This window comes from Heliangelus exortis, chromosome 2 (assembly GCF_036169615.1).
Source record: "Heliangelus exortis chromosome 2, bHelExo1.hap1, whole genome shotgun sequence".
In the NCBI taxonomy this organism is placed as follows: Eukaryota; Metazoa; Chordata; class Aves; order Apodiformes; family Trochilidae; genus Heliangelus; species Heliangelus exortis.
The window spans coordinates 104,297,754-104,316,130 of record NC_092423.1 but is presented as its reverse complement, the minus strand read 5'-3'; the positions used below and the strand labels follow the sequence as shown (position 1 = coordinate 104,316,130).

At 39.8% G+C, this 18,377-nt stretch overlaps 2 protein-coding genes across 4 annotated transcripts in view; one reads left to right on the top strand and one right to left on the bottom strand.

The window, feature by feature from the left end:
* Positions 1-824, top strand: part of NPC1 (NPC intracellular cholesterol transporter 1) — a 29,546-nt gene extending 28,722 nt beyond the window's left edge. For both annotated transcript variants that reach the window (XM_071737310.1, XM_071737309.1), the window contains exon 25: positions 198-824. In XM_071737310.1, the coding sequence (XP_071593411.1) occupies positions 198-280 (83 nt within the window). In that variant the 3' untranslated portion in view covers positions 281-824. The remainder of the gene's footprint in view (positions 1-197) is intronic.
* Positions 740-16,774, bottom strand: RMC1 (regulator of MON1-CCZ1). 2 transcript variants are annotated; one of them, XM_071737311.1, is made up of 20 exons: positions 16,342-16,774; positions 13,954-14,030; positions 12,549-12,633; positions 12,110-12,166; positions 11,002-11,088; positions 9,640-9,780; positions 7,923-8,026; positions 7,389-7,478; positions 7,177-7,282; positions 5,755-5,866; positions 4,862-4,906; positions 4,405-4,458; positions 4,001-4,129; positions 3,546-3,652; positions 2,713-2,832; positions 2,452-2,529; positions 2,174-2,278; positions 2,020-2,088; positions 1,651-1,876; positions 740-917 (listed from the first exon to the last, which is right to left on the bottom strand). In XM_071737311.1, exons 1-20 carry the CDS (start codon positions 16,525-16,527, stop codon positions 838-840), a joined length of 2,058 nt encoding a protein of 685 aa, XP_071593412.1. In that variant the 5' UTR covers positions 16,528-16,774; the 3' UTR covers positions 740-837. The 2 variants fall into 2 exon arrangements, with proteins under 2 accessions (XP_071593412.1, XP_071593413.1); XM_071737312.1 differs by lacking the exons at positions 11,002-11,088; positions 12,110-12,166; positions 12,549-12,633; positions 13,954-14,030; positions 16,342-16,774 and adding an exon at positions 10,796-10,819.
* Positions 16,775-18,377: the final 1,603 nt, after the last annotated feature.

The following is an 18,377-nucleotide window of genomic DNA, read 5'->3' as shown; positions in this document are numbered from 1 at the left end:
ATTGATGGGAGTTAACACTGGGGATTCACCTACTGCTCTTGCTGCTGCTACCAGCAAGAAACAGCCAAGCAGAAGCATGTTTCTGAAGTCTCATCAGTGTTAAGCTGGACCTTGGTAACCAAGATCATCCATGCTTTCAGTGACTGATCTACTGTAATGTTGTGAGACTTTGGAGTAACTCTGGTTTTCTCTCTCAGGGCCATCAGTGAATAAAGCTAAAACTCGTGCTGCACAAGAGAGGACCAGAGGTACAGAACGGGAGAGACTCCTCTACTTCTAGTTTTTAACAGTGTTCAGTGGACTCTATGAACTGTGGCTTAGGCCCAACACTTCTGGAGACCTGAAGCGCAGCAACGTTCTATGACTATCACACTGTAACCACCACTGACTTGACTCCTGCACAGACTCAACTAGAAGATACCAGCTGCAGCTTTGGACATAGCTTTAAACTCAGGAAGTGCTACGTGTGGCTCATGTAACAGTATTACTAAAACTAGATGTGTTAAGTTTACTAAAACACTTCTGTTTTTGAGAGGTTGCATCTTTCTCTTCTAGAAACCTAAACCAGCTGTATTGTGAGTTGAATAGCTTTTTTGTCAATGAAACTGAGGTGATGTGTATGAGAATGGACTGCTAAACCACTGACACTTATTTTAAATGCAGGTCAATGCAATTTTTGTCTCTATTTTTAGGGGGAAGCCATCACAAGTTGTAATATTTTTAGTACTATTTGCCAAAATGTCTTGTATATACTTTATTATAAAATAGCAATTTTGTAGTTCAAAAATCTACTTAAATGCAATAAATTAAGTTTATACATTTCAGTGGAAGAGTCTTTCAGAATGCTGTGGGCTTCATGAGAGCTTGCTCTCCAAAAACCTGTTTGAAGAAGGTGACGTGTTCTTCACAGTGCTCACCTGGGGAGGGAAGCAAAACAGAAGTTAATCTTAAAACTTAGAAACTGAGTAGCAAGACTGTAGTTTCACTTACTTCAATTTGTATGTACTAATTCATATCTTTAATGTCTTCTGGGTAAAGGAGTTTTAACAATTTTAAAGCAGTGGTACACTGAGGTATCTCCAGTCTAAGTATCCTGTAGGGAAGCAGATGTCTTACCTAGTACCTCTATCTAACCAGCTGATGAGTATCCATGAGAGTTCTTTACTGTCAAGATGCAAGACCTTGGCATAGAACTTTTTGCCTACAGACTATCTGATGGTTAGGAACACATTGCTGGTGCAAACAGTTTAGCCTGGTTTTTAAAGTGGGAGGAACTGTAGTATAAAACAGGTCTTGAATTTTTGTAATCTGTGGAAACAGGCAACTAGACTCAAAGGTTTCTTGACCCAGTTCCTGGTTTCGGGTGGAAGCACTAATTAATAGTAAATGGCTTGGCTAAACTAAGCAGTGCAAGCAACTTCAAGCTCAACCTGCAGGTTCCTGTTTGGCTCAGTCTCCTACGTCTGGGTACAGCATACAAAAGGGTGTAAGACAAGTTAACTTTGGAACTATATTCAAAGGTAAGTCTAAAATACAGGCTAAAATGCACCAATAGTCTTATCTCGCAATACAGGCTCAGCTGGAGTGGAAGTGAAACAAGTCAGTTTTGTTTCTCAACTGAGTATCTGGGTCTAACTGGTTGCTGCTTACCTGGTGTGAAACTAGGGTTTCCCCGTAACCGCTGGTTTCTTTGTTCAAAGAATCTGAATATGGTGTAGAAAAGCATCTCATCATCTGCTTGCTTTGCTGCGTCAAGGAATTTGCGGGCTGAAATGCTGTCGTGTCCTCCGATCCCCCTGATGAATCTCAAGGCAGCCAAAACTTGGTGTTTGGACAACAGCACTTCCACTATTTCATCATTTGCTGTGGAAAGTCTCTGTGAAGTCAATCACAGCTGTAAGACTCTGCTTCTAACAAACAACTGAGATGCTAGCTAGTCACTTCCAGCTTGGTCAGGTAAGCTGTTTGACAAGTTTAAACCACACGTGACACAGAGTTACTATAGTCTGAAATGCTTACTTTTAACATGTCCAGAGAGAGCTGATGTGCAGGAGGGTAAATGCTTTCCAGGGACAGTAACAGACAAGCCTAGGGCAAAAGTAGACATAACCTTAAAACTCTGAAGACTTCCCAACTCCATCACTAACTTATTGAAGTAATTTGTCTTGCATACCAAAGGCTTTGAATCACTGAGCACATGATACTGCAGAAACTGATGGAGCATGTAGAACAGGTTGTGTTGAACAAGGGTTTTGATGATCAGCTCATACAAGTAGTGCTGTGAATGCAGAAAGAAAACCATTGAAAGCAGTCTTGACAAAAATGTCTTGCTAACAGGTTTTACAGCCTAGAAGGTAGTATTGTAGGACTTAGACATATGACCAAGGCTGGTCTGAAACTCCATGGAATTTCATGGAGGGGGGTGATGCACTTGGCATGCAAGTTCTTTACCTGAACTGCAATTTGGAACTGGTTAAGAGAGCGAATGTATTCCATCAAGACTGCTATAGTGAACTTATGAGGTGCTTCCTAGACAAGAAAAAAAGCATTAGGTAAGACTTGCATAGCTTCCCCTCTTAATAACAACCCTGTAAGAACAGGCATCAGAATACCTTAACCCTGACATAAAGCCTTCCATGGGCTATTTCGAGCATTCATCTTAGGTTTGCTGCTCTGAGACTACTGCCAAACCAGCATTTAAAGTTAACTTACCTTCTTCTCTGTAAATACAGACAACACGTGGGTGTACATGTCAGACTGGTCAATAACCGCTTGAGTGCGAACCGGGCGTTTCAGGAGTGGATTACTCCTACTCAGGCCTGCTTCTACCACCTACAAGAAGAAAGCCTTTTTAAAAGAAAACTGTAGTGGTGTGCAGTTTGGTCTTATCTTCATAGAGAAGTTTTCCACAGTACAAGCACGTTTTTTTACTGAGCAAACTTGACATCCATGGTTACGTGATGCTGGATGCGTTCTGCTCAGTGTGGGCTTTTGTATGCAATTTAAAACAGCTTTGGAAGTTACATAAAAGCAGCTGCTGGTACCTGCCTCAAAGAGAGGAGACAAATCAAACTTGCCCTGTTGACACAGGCCCTCAGCTTCAGAAGGATTTTTAGTATGTGGCTGTGTTATCCAAGTTAGTGCTTGAATTTATTTTAACAGAAGTGATCCCAAGATGCACCAGGGCTGCACATGTTGTGCAGTGGTATAGTGTGCCAGGAAATCAGTGGCTGGGGAATATTTTGATAGTTATGGATTCCAAGTTGCCTTTTAAGCTTCTACCCTCTCTGCTTTCAAGCACTGGGGTGTATCACTTCTCACTGTGGAGATGAGCTATGCAGCATTTGCCACAACAGAGAGCTAAGTGGGGGTCTAAGTGCACCTTGCACTGTAGACCTTCTACTGAGAGCTTAAGGCAGCCAGGACCCTTGGGGTGGACCTGAATTTCCCAATTCAGGAAAGAGTGTGCCTTCACCAGGATGCAACCTGAAATGCAAATAGCACCATCCTGTCTTTGTAAGCTGCTGTAAGTTAACATGGTTTACCATAGTATAGCTTTGCTCTGCTTCCAAGTACTTCTTATATTCATGATTCAGTTTGTCAAAAACAGTTGCAATCACAGACAGTGATCCCCTTCCTGGCTCACTGAGCACTGAAAAGATAGTAAGAAAAAAGAACTATGAGGAGAAATAACCAAAGGATTTAATACTGCCTTTTTTTAAAAGGTGATCTCTAAACTTGATTCTAAACTTTAAAGAACATTTTTTTGCATCATGTCAGAGGTATTTTAACTAAATGAGGGGGAAGGGATTTGAATTCTTTCATGCTGCTAAGTAATTCCCTTTAGATTTGTGACTGAGGGTAGTCAGGCAAATGGCATCTTAGAGGACCAAGTGAGCTTCAGAGGTCATCTCACGTTTAAGAGCAACACAGTTAACTTGTGTGAGTGTTTATGAATAAACAGTATTGTATTTTCAGGAGACAAAGCATGTGAACTTACTCTGAGAGCACACAGAGAGGATGACCATCTTGCATTCTTTCCTTTGGAGAAGGAAATCCATTAGTTTTCCTTTATCTAGCAAGAGGTTAACTACAGGTTCAAGTTTCACTTGAAGACTCCAGAGGTACCCTTGATTTGAAGGAGTAAAACAAAAAGTGAATTGCCTTGTAGTATAGCCTAGCCATATGAGACCACATCTAGATTGGAACTTATTTGCCTTCTCAAGTCTGTTTTAGAGCAGCACCACCCCTGAAAAGTTAGATATGGTCATCCTCATTTATCATCATTGCCATAAGTAGCCATCTTACAGGGTACTTCTGCTTAGTCCCTTTGCTTTAAACTACTTTATGCACTAAAGGTAAACTAGCCACCCTTTGACTAGAATCAAACAGCTCCCTACTTACCTTCACTTGCACTGATGATGATATCAGGTTGAAAGACAATCCAAGATGAAGAATCTAGATGTTAAAGTTCTAACATTTTATTAACATTGATTCTTAACTGATGCTATTGAATTCACATTACTGAACCAAAACAGATCCCTTTAATATACTTCCATTTATTGTCACCATTTTTTGTAAGGTCTAGAACAATTTCTTAGTGTGTAGATTCAGTAATTCAATATATGCATCTCATGACTGAGACATGTGGAATTGTATTATGTTAGATTATGCTAGATTTCTATATATTCAACATAAGTATAGTTAAGCAGTACAGTCTCTCACAAAGCATAATATTTTGTTTGAAATAATATGCATAACTGGCTAAAATTGGGCTAAAGGTAACAAATGCTGGCTTCTTCCATGCTTGGTACATAGAATGAGGCTTCAGTAAGAGTGGCACTGAGTATATAAAGGATACAGAGTTTACATGGAATAGGAGACTGACTTGTTACAGAGGCTGGACCTGCAGAAAAATTAACATCAGGAAAAGAATAGTAGCACTCTCTCTGCTCTTCTATACTGAAATTACAAACTACAAGCTTACACTAAAAAGGCAAATATGGATTGTAGCATGTCTAGCAGTCATGTGTGATACACCCACTGGTGTAGCCATATTATCTGCAAAGAAAATCTAATATGGAGAAGGCAAACAAATTTTTTAAAACATGACTTGTTTGTCAGCCAAGTGAAATCATGCATTCAGAAGTATTCCATCTCTAGTACTATAATTTGAAATACAGGGACTCTCTTTGCTGTGTTTCTTTGTAATCACTTTAGTCTCTTTAATCTGCAGATGGACATTTCTGATCATAACCTCTGTTTAAAATAAAGTATAAACTAGTCTGGCATTTTATCAATTGTATTTGCTATTAGTGATTTCAACATTCAGATGGTAAAGAACTTCTAAGATGTAAAGAAGTACCTTTCTCTTCTACAAAGGGAACTACCTTGCTTTGCTATATGGTAGTGGAACTAGCATGAAGCCAGAAAAGCATGAAGTACTTTTGAGTGCACATACCAACTTTTATAGCTGTGGCCAAAAAAAAAAGAAACCTACAAATCTGAGGTGTAAAAGTAAACTACTATGGGCAGTATGCACCCTAAACTGTAACTTGTACTTTACTGTACACTTCTTGAAGACAAATTTATGCTTATTTCCTTCTAGCCTTCTTTCTTCCCTTAGCCTTTCCTAAGCACGTGTAACAAATGTTAGTAACCAGCATCCTAAAAACTGAAGCACTCTTGTTTTCCAGCTGTTACACTTAGATAATCTTGATAAGCATTAGGATATACAGTACACAGTAGTTCTACCTGCTACAGGTATTTGATAGGGTTGTATTGATCTAGGTGGAAGGACAAATTGATGTATGGTAGTAGACCCATCAAATTCTCCTCTGAGCTTGATGTCAAATATAACTGAAGTCTGCAATTGAGAAGAGAAAATTAGTACTAGACAAATATGAGTTACCATCCATTTACAGATTGTGAGGCTGCTTTTCACATTTCCATCTTGTGGTTCCCATTAAAATGACAGCATGGTTGGGTTGGAAGGGATGTGCTGTGGCCAGGGACATCTTTAACTAGTTTGGGCTGCTCAAAGCCCCATCCAAGATGACCTTGATCACTTCTATGGAGGGGAAATCCACAACTTCCCAGGGCAGCAACCTGTGCCAGGGTTAATCTAAATCTACCTTCAGTTTAAAACCATTGCCCCTTGAACTGTCCCTGCAGGCCCTGGTTAAAAAGCCTCTCTGTCTGTCTTGTACACCATTTTAAAGAGATTCATGTTAAGTTCACTGCTTAGTTATGGGTGCTAGAAACTGTGAGGAAAATTCTTCATCTTCCTATGATACCCTCATACTTTTACCATTCACTCTCGTAGGTCACTAACACTTCTACCCAGTACAGTCTACATTCTTAGCCTTGCATGGTGGAAATTCAGTGCTAATGAAACATGACTTCTGTTATTAGTATCTACCTATTTAGTCACATCTTTTTGTGTATATAGTTATGTTTATAGCTTGACCAAAATGCTGGAAAATTAGTGCTCGGGGTTAAATTCTAATGTGTAGAATTAACATAAACTGTAACAGACATCAACTAATGATCCTTGTGAGATAGTATGTCCCAGTTCCTGAAGCTGCCCAGGAAAAAAGACAATACAAGAAACCAAAGCCTTTCCACTTGAGCTTTGCCACTGACCAAGCCTTGCTGCTGAGACTACAGACAACCATGGTTTTAGCTGTTCTATTATTTGTGTTCACAGAAGTTTTTGCAAACTGGGCCTTCAAGCTAAGGGAATTTGTGTCATGGAAACAAACAATTCAAATGTCTGTGATACAAGAAGGCCCTTGTATTAATTATTTAGTATCCAATTTACCTCTTTGTATAATGCCTTAAAAATCTACACTGTGGGGCAGGAGAGTATCATAGAGAAACCAGCATGAAGAAAAAAAGTGTCTGTAAAAAACAGCTATTAGCAACAGCCCTGATTAAATGTTAGCCCAATAAGATAAAAGGGTTCCTTTTACCTAGTGAATCTTTCCTACCTTCATAGTAGGAAATACTCCTGCAAATACTCTGGCTTTTGGCAAAGCTAAGCAAATATGTGTATATATATACATATATAAATATATATATAAAATAATATTTTTTTAGAGATAACAGACTTCATTACTAAAATCTGCCTATAAGTTACAAGTTGAGGCACAACATAATATAAATAAATCTCACCTCAGTATCCTGATGATGTACTACCACTAAGTTATCCACAACATTCAGTGCAAACTTTCCAGTTCTGTTCAGCTTTAAAATATGTGTCTTCTTACAAGATCCCTCTCTACAGAAACAGAGATGAGAACTGGACAGTAAGCCTGTTTAAACTGGAAGAGCAGAAGTCTCAAATGCATGCAAATTGCTGCTAATGTTCTTCATTCTCCTCTTACCTGGGTAAGTGATAGAGGACCACTTCTGCTCCTGTACTATTGGAAGTCCTCAAATGATGCCTCAGATAGAGAACATAAAGCTGTCCATATCTAATGAGATATCAGGATTAAATAAATACTGTAAAATCAGAGCTCTACCAGTCCATTAAAGCCATACATTTTAGGCCAAAAGAGGAGACACAAGATTAGCTAAGTCAGGGGATCTAAACCACCACTCAAAGCACAATGCATGCCTATACTGCATGCCTGTTAGGCATCTAAGAACAACTCTACCAATGTATCAGTTCACAAATGAAGTGTTCTCAAATTTCTGTACTAATCACTATCAATTTAATGTAAATTTCAGTGAGCTTCCCTGCCTTGCTCCAACAGAGCAGTTTAGCTGCTTTGTTCAAGATAGTAACTGAAGCCCTTTCAAGTTATAGTACTACTATATCAAGAAACAAGTGCAACCAAGTTGATGTTCTTGTCCTTTCTCAGCATCCCCAAACTGTGATACTTTTCCAAGAAAGGCTTGATAAGTTAGGTACCTACATGGTAGCCATAGCAATATCTCTTTCAGAAAGGCTGAGCTTGGAGGATTTGGGTGCTGCGGGTAACTCGATTTCAAATTTTGATAGTTTTGACATCGTTCCACTCTGTTAAACAAAAGAAACACAAAACAACGACAACAAAAAAATCAATTTTTAAGGCTTGAAAAAAAAAGGTCTCCAGTAACCTTTAATCAAACGCTGCAGCAATAGCACCTCCACGAGGCGAAGCATGGTGATAGCAGAAAACAAAACAAAAGTAACCATTTTTTCTTGCTATGATCCTATACGCATATTGTGGTATTATCATCTTGATTTTATAACATCACATCCAGCTAGCAAAACATTTCCATTTTAGTTAAGATAAATTTTTATTCAGATCCCATTTCCAACTGGCCTGCAGATCTCAAACAGCAGGTCTCTCTACTTCCTTTGTCTCTCCCAAAAAAACCATTTGCTCCAACTTTTAATTAACTGTTTACTGGGAAGGGGAAAAGACCAGTACCTCCTACCAGCCAGTTTCCAGAATCTGTCTTATACTCTAAGCACGTTCTTGCTAAAGGTTTCCTCTCTCTGCCTCCTCTTTTCCTACAGAATTTGTGTATACACAAGTTTTCAGAGTTTCCAAAGCTTCAACTGAAATTTACTTCACACTCAAGAATAAGTCAGTAAGAATGGGAAATGCAAATGCTACAGAAATATATCCTTTACTAGACCTCTATTTTCAAAGATTATTTTAGTACAGTGCCTTTCTCAAGACATCTTTAAGGGTTACCTTCTGAACACAAAATAAAAATTACTTAGCTTCAAGCTACAATTTGACAAAAAATGTTAAGGAGCAGGAAGCATGACTCAGTCCTTAAAAAGAAAGCTGTGAGAGATTAATAAGTTCCACCTAGCCAATTAAGAGTGTAATTTCAGGATCCAGTGCAGACCTAATACAGGATTAAGCCAGGAAACACATTTGAATAAGCTGCTTTTTAATCTCTTCCCTGTCTAGGGGAAGAATCTTACCAGAGAATCTTTTTAATCCTTTGAGAGAAGCAAGATAACCTCTACAGTTCTTTTCCTCATTTTTCAAATCACCTTACCACATGCTTAATTTAAACCAGACTACTGCACACTTTTTTCCAAGCTAAAAGTATTTTCCCAGTAACCTTAAGTGTTGTCCACAGAGAATAATACTAAGGGAAACAAATACTGTAAACAAAGCCCTCTCATGTTTGGGGCAATAGTTGTTTCTTAAGCATTACCTTTTTTCTCATTCAAATTCACACACATTTGGAAGGTTGTGGCTAAAAGGACAAGTGAAAGGCCCTTAATTTTTACTACCACACTACAGCATGCAAATGCCCATGGGAAAAAAAAAAGGGGGGGTTTTCCACCTTTTTTAAGTGGAAAAAAGATCTCTTGAAAGAATTTATGTTGTCAAATAATGGATCACTAATTTTTTTTTCCTATCTCAAGGTCAACTGTCTAACATTAGCTGGACACACCTCTTCCCAAAGAGAACATGAGAGAGCAAATGGCTTAATTTTAAGCCATGACTTAGGATCTACCTTACAGATTTTTACTTTGTTCTTTGCTTATTGCCATATAAGGATGTGAACACATGCATCTCTTGGAAGAAATCCAGGAAAAGCAATGGAATATTAGAATGAAGAAGCAGCCTAAAAAGCCAGAAGCACACAGAATTGAAAGTTTGGAAAATATTCCTTTACCTTGAAATAGAATGGCTGGAGGACATTGCCAAGAACAGTTGTTGACAGAAGAATAACAGAGCTCTCTGGACAATACATGTACCAGTTAACATTAATACTCTGATTCTTCAGAAGTTTTAAACTTCGTTTCTCTGGTAATACCTGGAAAAACAGATCAGGATCTGCATCAACAGTACTACACAGTAGCTAGGAATGTTAAGTGAGAAACAGTTAAGCATAAGGGCATTTACAGGGCTGGAATTAAAAATCAGAAACCTGACAATTACAATTGAGGCCCAAATTTACTACAGCTAAGGAAATATACATCAAACTCTCCTCAAATTCTAATAAGCCAAAAAGTGCTATCTTTTCCCCCTCATCCAGCTCTGGGTATAAATTCTGTCCATAATGGAGAAAACACCTAACTTCACACAACTTTTATAGTTGTATTTACAAGTTATTACAGTACCTTTATTACAGTACCTTTTCTGCCTTCACTGCTGAACTTCTTCAATCTATTCTTTTAAGAACAAAGACACTATATGCATTGATTCTCTTCAGCTTAAGGGCTTTAAAAAATTATCTTCAAAAACATAGGGTTTTATTTGGCTGTTTTACCTGTAGGGTTGATGCTCATGATCCTTTTAGGTACCAATTATACCCCCACCACCACCCAGGGAGCAGGAAATAATTCTGCTTTTTTAGTTACTTTCTTCAGTACTAGCTATTAGTAGCAAGACTTAGGTAAAACACTGTATCTTAGTTCTGCACTCGAACTACTGGGACGTGCACAGCCTTGGAAGAAGTTATAATATCCCTCATCATGAATACTAGAAAGGGCTATTTATTAATCAGATTTCTCAAAAAAAAACCCAACCCAAACAAAAAAGCCCCCACCATATGCAAAGGTAATTATACATAATACAAAGGAACTCAGACAATGAGATCAACATAGGAGGAAAATGCCAAATTGTAGAAGGGTGTAACTATCTTAGTCAATTATTTGCTCTTTGCCCATTTTAAGCACCCACACACACACCCTGTGCCAACCTGTTGTGCACACACTAGATTTAGAAACTCAATTCCATACAAACCAAGAGCAGCTATTAATCTAGATATATCAAGGCTTAGTTCAGTACTCCTTTATACAGGATCTTTGTCAGCTGTTCTAAGTCACCTGTTAGAGTTAAGTTCTTCCCACCTCAAAAAGTATTCCTCTCAGAGAAAAATAATCATAGCCTGCAAACAAAACAGCAGGATTTCTTTTTTTAGTATTGCTTTCTCTAGTCAGAGAGCTAGAAGAAAGGGATTCAAAGATACAGACACAAATTTACATTTTTAAATTTATAAATGTGTCTGTCCTACAGGAGTTACTTGTATTACCTGGTAGAATTCAATTCCTTGATCTGTGAGGAAGACGATTTCTGTAGAACTTGTCCAGCAGAATCCTAGAATATTGGCATTCTTTGTCTTTTAATAAACAAGCAAACAAACACTCTTTTACTTGAAAAAATTAACGATTCAGATAAGATAATATGTCAAAATGAAGAATGCAAGGCTAAAGGCAACTTAGTTATCCAGTCACTGGAGCTAATGCTTTTGTCCAGCTAGATACCCAGCAGCTGGTTTTGTAAAGACTTCCTAAACTATCTGTGAACAGAACTACTCCATGACCTGAATTTTTGGCAGCATGTAGGATTTACAAGTTTATTATGCAGTCAGAATTTCTTTTCACTGTAAATACAATCCAGTTCTTCTGGTTCAAACCATAATGCCAATTCAAACAATCCCCGACGTGGAAAGCAGATTCCTTCTGCTGACAGAAATTAAGAACCTAGTGGAAATATTTGCCATGACCCCACTCGGAACACTAACATACACTAGAATGGTTTACTCAAACACATAATCCCAAATAATGAAAAAGGGAGCACTTCAGCACTCAGTCTACAGGAATAAGGAGATCTGTGCAAATCAGAAGTTAAAAAAATTACTCAAGCATTGTACTGCCCCACAATGTAATCTGTCTTAGCTAAAAGTTGCAAAGTACCAAACAATGACAATGCTACTTGTTTCTGGCAAAAAAAAAATACAGAAGGATTGTTTATAAATACCAAACATAGTCAGAGAATTTGTAATAGCTTACTACTACTGACCAGTAAAACATCCATATTAACATATCTGGCATTAGTATAAGTACTGGTCACTGCTTCTACATCATCAGCACTTTATATCTTCTTCATCCCAAACTTTGAAATTGGCTGCATCCACAGCATTCCCAGTTCCTTCCAGGAAAAAATTAAAGTGACTGGACCAGAAAGTTTTTCTACTATTGTTCATCCCTGTTTTCTTACCTCCATTTAAACAGATAATAGTGCCTACATACCTCATTTACTTCATGTTAGCTTTTTGGTAGGCACCTCAATTAGTTCTCTTGTAGAGTAAAAGCTATTAGACTTTCACCTAAGTATATAAGCTTTGGACATTTACTTACCTTACATTCCTGTGTGTATTCTAGCTGAGGGCTATCTGGAATAAAATTCAAAAAATCCTGCAAAAACATCCATGAAGCATATTAGCAATTATGAAGCACAGACAAGACACATCCATAGGTATAAAAGAATAGTTATTAGTTTATCAAATTATTTTTGATGGGATATACAAAAGAAAAACTTGACTCAGAAGATATTCCACTTCATTCCTCCCAGAGAATACTTTACAGATATTTACTCCCCCCTGACTTTCTCTGAAATTATGGCACTAGCAAGACTGTAATGTTGCCTGTTCTGCCTCTCAGGATGATAGAGGAATTTTCACTACAGCTATTGTTAGCCACCAGACATCTTGAACATTTGTCTCAGATGCTTCTATGCTTGTACTGAGTAGAAGATTTTCAGCTCCAACTCCCTATCTGCAGGGTGTAGGTTTCTTACCACACTCTTCAGTGTCCTCTGCACAGCCAGTATCTTGTTCCCCAAGGAAAACTTGATGCACTTCACTTCTCCTTTGTCTTCCATCCTATACAAAAAGAAGTTATGGAAATATAATCTAAAATAGACTGTTATGAAATTCTGTCATATACTCGCAAAAAGACAGAGGAAAAAGGCATAATGGAAATGATTTTGTCTTGAATACAACTGATGAGTGTTTCCTAACAAGTACAGGATTTAAAGTCCAGCCTGGAAGGTAATGGCAGTTCAGAAGTCCTGAATGCATCCATTACAGAAACACGGGTGAGGCTGCACAAATCAGCACCTGAAGTTACTACAAATGCTCAACTCTGTTGGCCTGTGATGTGGAACTGGAAGACTGTCAGACTACTCAAACTTGCATTTTCAGTTTTGTCCCAGTCGAATCTGCAGTTCTGTGACACTGACTGACATCCTGCAGTCAGCTCCTCAGCTTCCAGAACTACAACTATCTGACACCAGGCTACTCACTTCCCCATTAAGAGGCATCCACTAGAAGATTTTTTGATATTAATGGGAGAGAGAGGCCGTTTTACACCACTTTAAAAAAAATTAAACACTCTTATCAAACAAACCTCAGTACTATTGCCATGAATAAGGTAATTTTACTTCCAGTATGTGTTATTAAGTCCAGACAAAGAGAGAGCTGGATAGTCAATCAGGAAAACTGTGGACAATCAAGAAAACCTTCAGGACAGGCTCTATGCAATACTTGATATAGGGCAGTAAACACACCCCAACTACATATTGTTTCATCCATATCTGGGACTGAAGCAACCTCTCAGTAAAAGAATACTTGCTTACATATGGACAGCAGAGTTTAAAAAGCTGTCAAAATATAAAATAGTCTTTTAAAGACAAAGTAGTTTAATTGAAAGTACTGTTGTCAGATTCCACAAAAACTGTTTCCATAAGAAATGAAAGATAAACAACAGAATGTAAGAACCCTGCGTGTAGGAAACACTGTGCTTGAATCACAGGCATGAAATTCAGAAACACATTGAAGTTTACTTCATTTTGTTTAATTTGCTAAACTGCATCCTTGGATAAGTAACCCCTGCCATGGGGATCACAAGTTTAAATTCCCATGCTCTCTCACACATAAAGTGTTTTTTTAATAAAACATTGCTGTTTAAAAAAAATTAAAAATAAAGCCAGAGCCTAATAACTTCCCCCCTCCCCAAGACTATAAACTCATGAGAGCAAAGCATGCCATCTCAATCACAAGATTATCTCTAAGAACAAAATCAAAATATCATCACAACTTTACAAGCTTTATGGCTCTATTACAGTAGATCAGGACTAAGTAAAACATAATTTGAAGACCGTGGAATTCTATCCCAAACCAACAAAGATGAAGGTGCCTTACCTGAATGAAATGGGATTTCTATCCTCCAAACCTTTAACAACAACTCCTGTAGCTCCGCCAGATCGAACAGCAAAGACCTATTAAAAATGTTTTGAACATATTTGTAGCATATTCAAAATCATCACCTCAGTATGCCTTTTCTACAAGCCATATAAGCCATTATACCTTTTCCATAAGCCTTAGTTTTTTTCCAAGACATGAATTTTCTCCTGATAAAGATCTGCCAGCTCACACTGAGATTCAGAGTAAATAATAATTTCCTTCTTCTGGAGTTCCAAGTTTATTTAGAGTTAAGAGGTTTACAATTGTACTGTAACAGTCTTGTAAGCACATTCTGAACTATTGCACAAGTTCAAATGGTAAAACGCTGTGTAACTTTTTTTTTTTTTTTTATATTCATGTTTCCTTAAGTCAGGAACTAGTAAAAGTATTTGAGACATCATGGCATTGTTTAAAAAAATTTGGGAATGAGCTTGGGGACTGGGAAGAGGTGCAACACAGTGACCCAGAAGCTTGATCTTGTCAGAACATGTTATTTTATAGGAATAGTTTATTAGTCATTTCCAGTTTTGTGTGTACCTAACTTTGTCTGCTGACTTGCATTAACTTAAAGAATTCCTTTAGCATAACTGGACATACATATGTAAAAACTTTCAAGAGCTTAACAGCTTGTAGAAGTAAGGTAACATTAAAAAGTAATGCTGTTACAAACTTCAACAGCCTTAGAAGAAAACTGTCAGGCAGATGCCCTACTACTTGTATTTGTTGTTACAGTAGCACTAGACACACAGGTCTGGTCTCAGAATAACAGATACATTATTTTGTAACACTAGCCATGCTACCGGTGCAATATGCTCATGCAGGAATACAGGTGTCAAGACTATAAACTGCAAGCAAGTCCACAGCCTTATTAGAATGAAAAATACTAAGTTTAACTGCTTTTAGCGTAGATGCAGCTAGAAAATAGAAGGCAAAACTCTTAAATCTTTGTGAAATTAGAAGATAGCAAGGAGAAATCTCTCAGAAGGCCATTCATGAGGGAAGCTGTCACCGAAATGCTGGTTATTAATAATTTAGAAACAAACCATAAATAAAATTATTTCAGAGTAGAAAGAAAACATGGAAAATTAAATCTACAGTTTAAAATAAGTTTGTTTCAAGTGAGCTCTTAAACAGTTTCTCTATAGTTCTACCAGATCCACACTATGATATATTGCCTCTTGACAGGCATATTTAAGTAATCTTATTTCAGATGGCCATCAAAATGTAAGTAAAGGATTATGGTTTATAAAGAGAAATGACAACAATAATCCTGAACGGAGTAACAGCAAGGAACACATCCCTGACACACTCTCCCCTCTCCAAATATTCTACTGACCGTGTCCACACCACAGATAGCAAAACCATAACATTTATGTGGGAAAGCTTGAACATTTTAGTTCTGTGAATGCTGAGGTCACAGAACAGTTACAGGAATTAAACAGAAGAGTGTATCCACAACTACATAAACCTCATGACAGATTATGGATCTTTCAGCTATACTTAATGCTCAGAAGCCCATTGGGATATTAAGGAGAAACATGCTCAAGAGAACTAAAGCCAAGAAATGAAAAGCAAAGCACCCACTCAGGTCTGAACCACATGTAAAGCAACAAATATTTTTAAGAATACATTGAATGGTAGGAATCGAAAGGGGAACAAACAGCCTGAAAAATGAAGCTAACAGTTAATGACAAAGTTCACAAGTAATGCTGGGACATTTGGAATAGAAAGAAAAAGTGCTAACTCTGAAGAATTCCAGAGAGACTTTACAGCTGTGAGACTAAGGCAGGTGAAATTCAACCCAAACAGTGTATACATATCGATGCACTTGTGAGAGAAATTTTTCTATCGTTTCTAGTGAGATGACAGCTCCTGTGCCAGCCACCCAGCTGCAAAACCTCGCATCGCAGAGGTTCCACAGCTGGGGAATAACCAACCTCATGCTCAGCTGCCGAGGCAAGAGGGGGAAACCAAACCCAGGCATGATGGGTTTATGATTCTATCAGCGCCTCCAGATCCCCCCTTCTTGGAAAGCAGCAGCGGGCAATGCTGAGGCACCAGGCCCGACCTCAGCCTGCAGAGCCGTGCGAGGCACGGAGGGGGTGCCCAGGAACCGCCGGCCGCCCCCTCGCCCCACAGACCCGCCACGGAGGGGAAGGGTCTCGACATCTGACAGGGGGCAGTGCCGGTCACGTCACACACCCCCGGCCAAGGGGTGGGCCGAGGTGAAGCGACAACCCCATGGGTGGACAAGCACCGCCCGGCGGCCTGTCAGGAGGGGGGCGTGCGGCCTGCCACCGCCCCCGCGGGGAGGGGAAGGGAGGGAGAGCCCCACCCCGCGCCCACCTGCTTGTTGGCCTCATCGAAGAAGACGCAGTTGACGGGGTTGGCCTTCTCGAAGTGTACGGGCCTCGCACACAGCGCCAGGTAGCAGCCGCCGCCTTCCCCGGCTCCAGTTCTCCTTTCCCCTTCTCCTCCTCCTCCTCCTCCCGCCGCCTCTTCCTCCCCCGGCGGCGGCGCCTCGCGGCTCATGGCGGCGGCGGCTCGCGGCGCTCAGCGGCCGCCACCGAACGCACCCCCCCCACTCCCGGTCCGGCCGCTTCCTGTTTACACTCCCCCCCCACGTGACGCGGCACCGGCCCGCCTTAAAGGCGCAGAGCAGGGGGGAACACACTGAGCGACACTGCCCGGGCCGGCGGAGGAGGAAGAGGAGGAGGAGGAAGAAGAAAAAGAAGACGGAGGGAGAGACAGAGAGAGAGAGAGGCCGCGCCTCGCCCCTCCCACCCTCCCCCCATCTCCATCCCCAGCCACACGGGCGATGGGCGCGGCACCGGCACGACCCGCCCCCTCTACCCCGCCACAATCACCTCAGAGACCCGCTCGGCCCCGGCGGGATCCCCGGGGCTGCTCCTCACCTCCCCGCCGCTGTAGGGAGGAGGTTTCCTTCCCTCCCCTCACTCTATGATGAGGGGGAGGTGGTGGTCCTGTGCCCCGCAGAGGGGAGGCTGCGGGGGTACCCCCTGGGGGGCTGAAGCCTGGACCTGGGAAGGGGCTCTGGGATAGATCTGAGGAGACGTACAGGGAGACAGCTCACACGGGAGGTAAATATGCTGTCAACCCCAAACCCCCTCCCAAAAAAACCCAAACAAAACGAACAAAAATCAACCAAAAAAAACCCAACCCACAGCCTTTGGACGGGAAGGGAAAAAAAAAAGGCCCAGACCTTTGGTTGTTTGACCACACTTGCTGAAAGCTGACACTATTGACACTGCTTTTGAGCATGAAGATGCTTGTTAATGGTTACTATCAAAATGGATCAGAAAAAGGAAAGTCATATGCTGGAAATACTGCTAATTTCCGGAACAATATTAATAAGTTGTTATTGAGGATAAAGTCTGGGCTGTTTCTCAACATTTATGTTTATTTTAGGTTGGACAATAAAACTAGCAACAGGGCTTTTGGTCGATGCGTTGGCTAATGGCTTAATTCACCAGTTGCAAACCCTACAGTATGGTTTAGAAATTGTGCAAGAACACCATCAATTACATATTTGCCCACTGGCAAAGAAAAAAAAATTGACTGAAATCATACCAATTTAAAAGTTACCAGATTAGACCAGCGACACAGTTTAGAATTTTAATTACCAGATACTAACACAGTATCACAAACGCAGTTGTGATAAAAACTTGCTGACCTGTCACTCAGTTAATCCAACTGTAATGATTTCACCTCAGACTAACAAACCAAAAACCAAACCCCACAGCTATAATTACAGCAAGCTATTTGCTCTGCAGAGCCCTCCTGCCTGATCAAGAATCCTACATTAGCTACAGAGAGAGCACAAATATTTCCAGAGAATTTAAACTACATTAAAGTTTATAATTAAAAAAAAAAAAATAAAATTAAATTTGCATGTTAGCCAAGAGTTTAGTTAATCCAAGGCCAAAATTTAAGAAATTCTAGTGGTGTTTAACCTTCTGCTAATTCCCTACAGGACAGAAAGTGCTTTCTACAATTTCAACAGGAATTTTAAGGTAATAGAAACTGAGGTACAAGGGGGAAGGGATGAACAGACCAAGTGTAGAAACACACAACTTGAAGCTATTGTGATAGTTTAGGAATTGGTCATTAGAAGTCACAATGCCAGAAGTTATGCCATCAGTGGCTTAATTAACAATTTAATTAATTTCTAAGTGATTCCATTTGCTTAATAATAATCCTAGAATCTTCTGTTTCAAAGGAGTCCAGGAAGATACTTGCTGTAGCAATTTTTTCCTTGTTCTCAACTACTTGACAAACATGCTCAGCTGTCTTACAATCTGAAATCCTGAGCCAGGTTTAGTGCTGGAAATTAAAAGATGTTTAGGCAACAGAATTGGGCC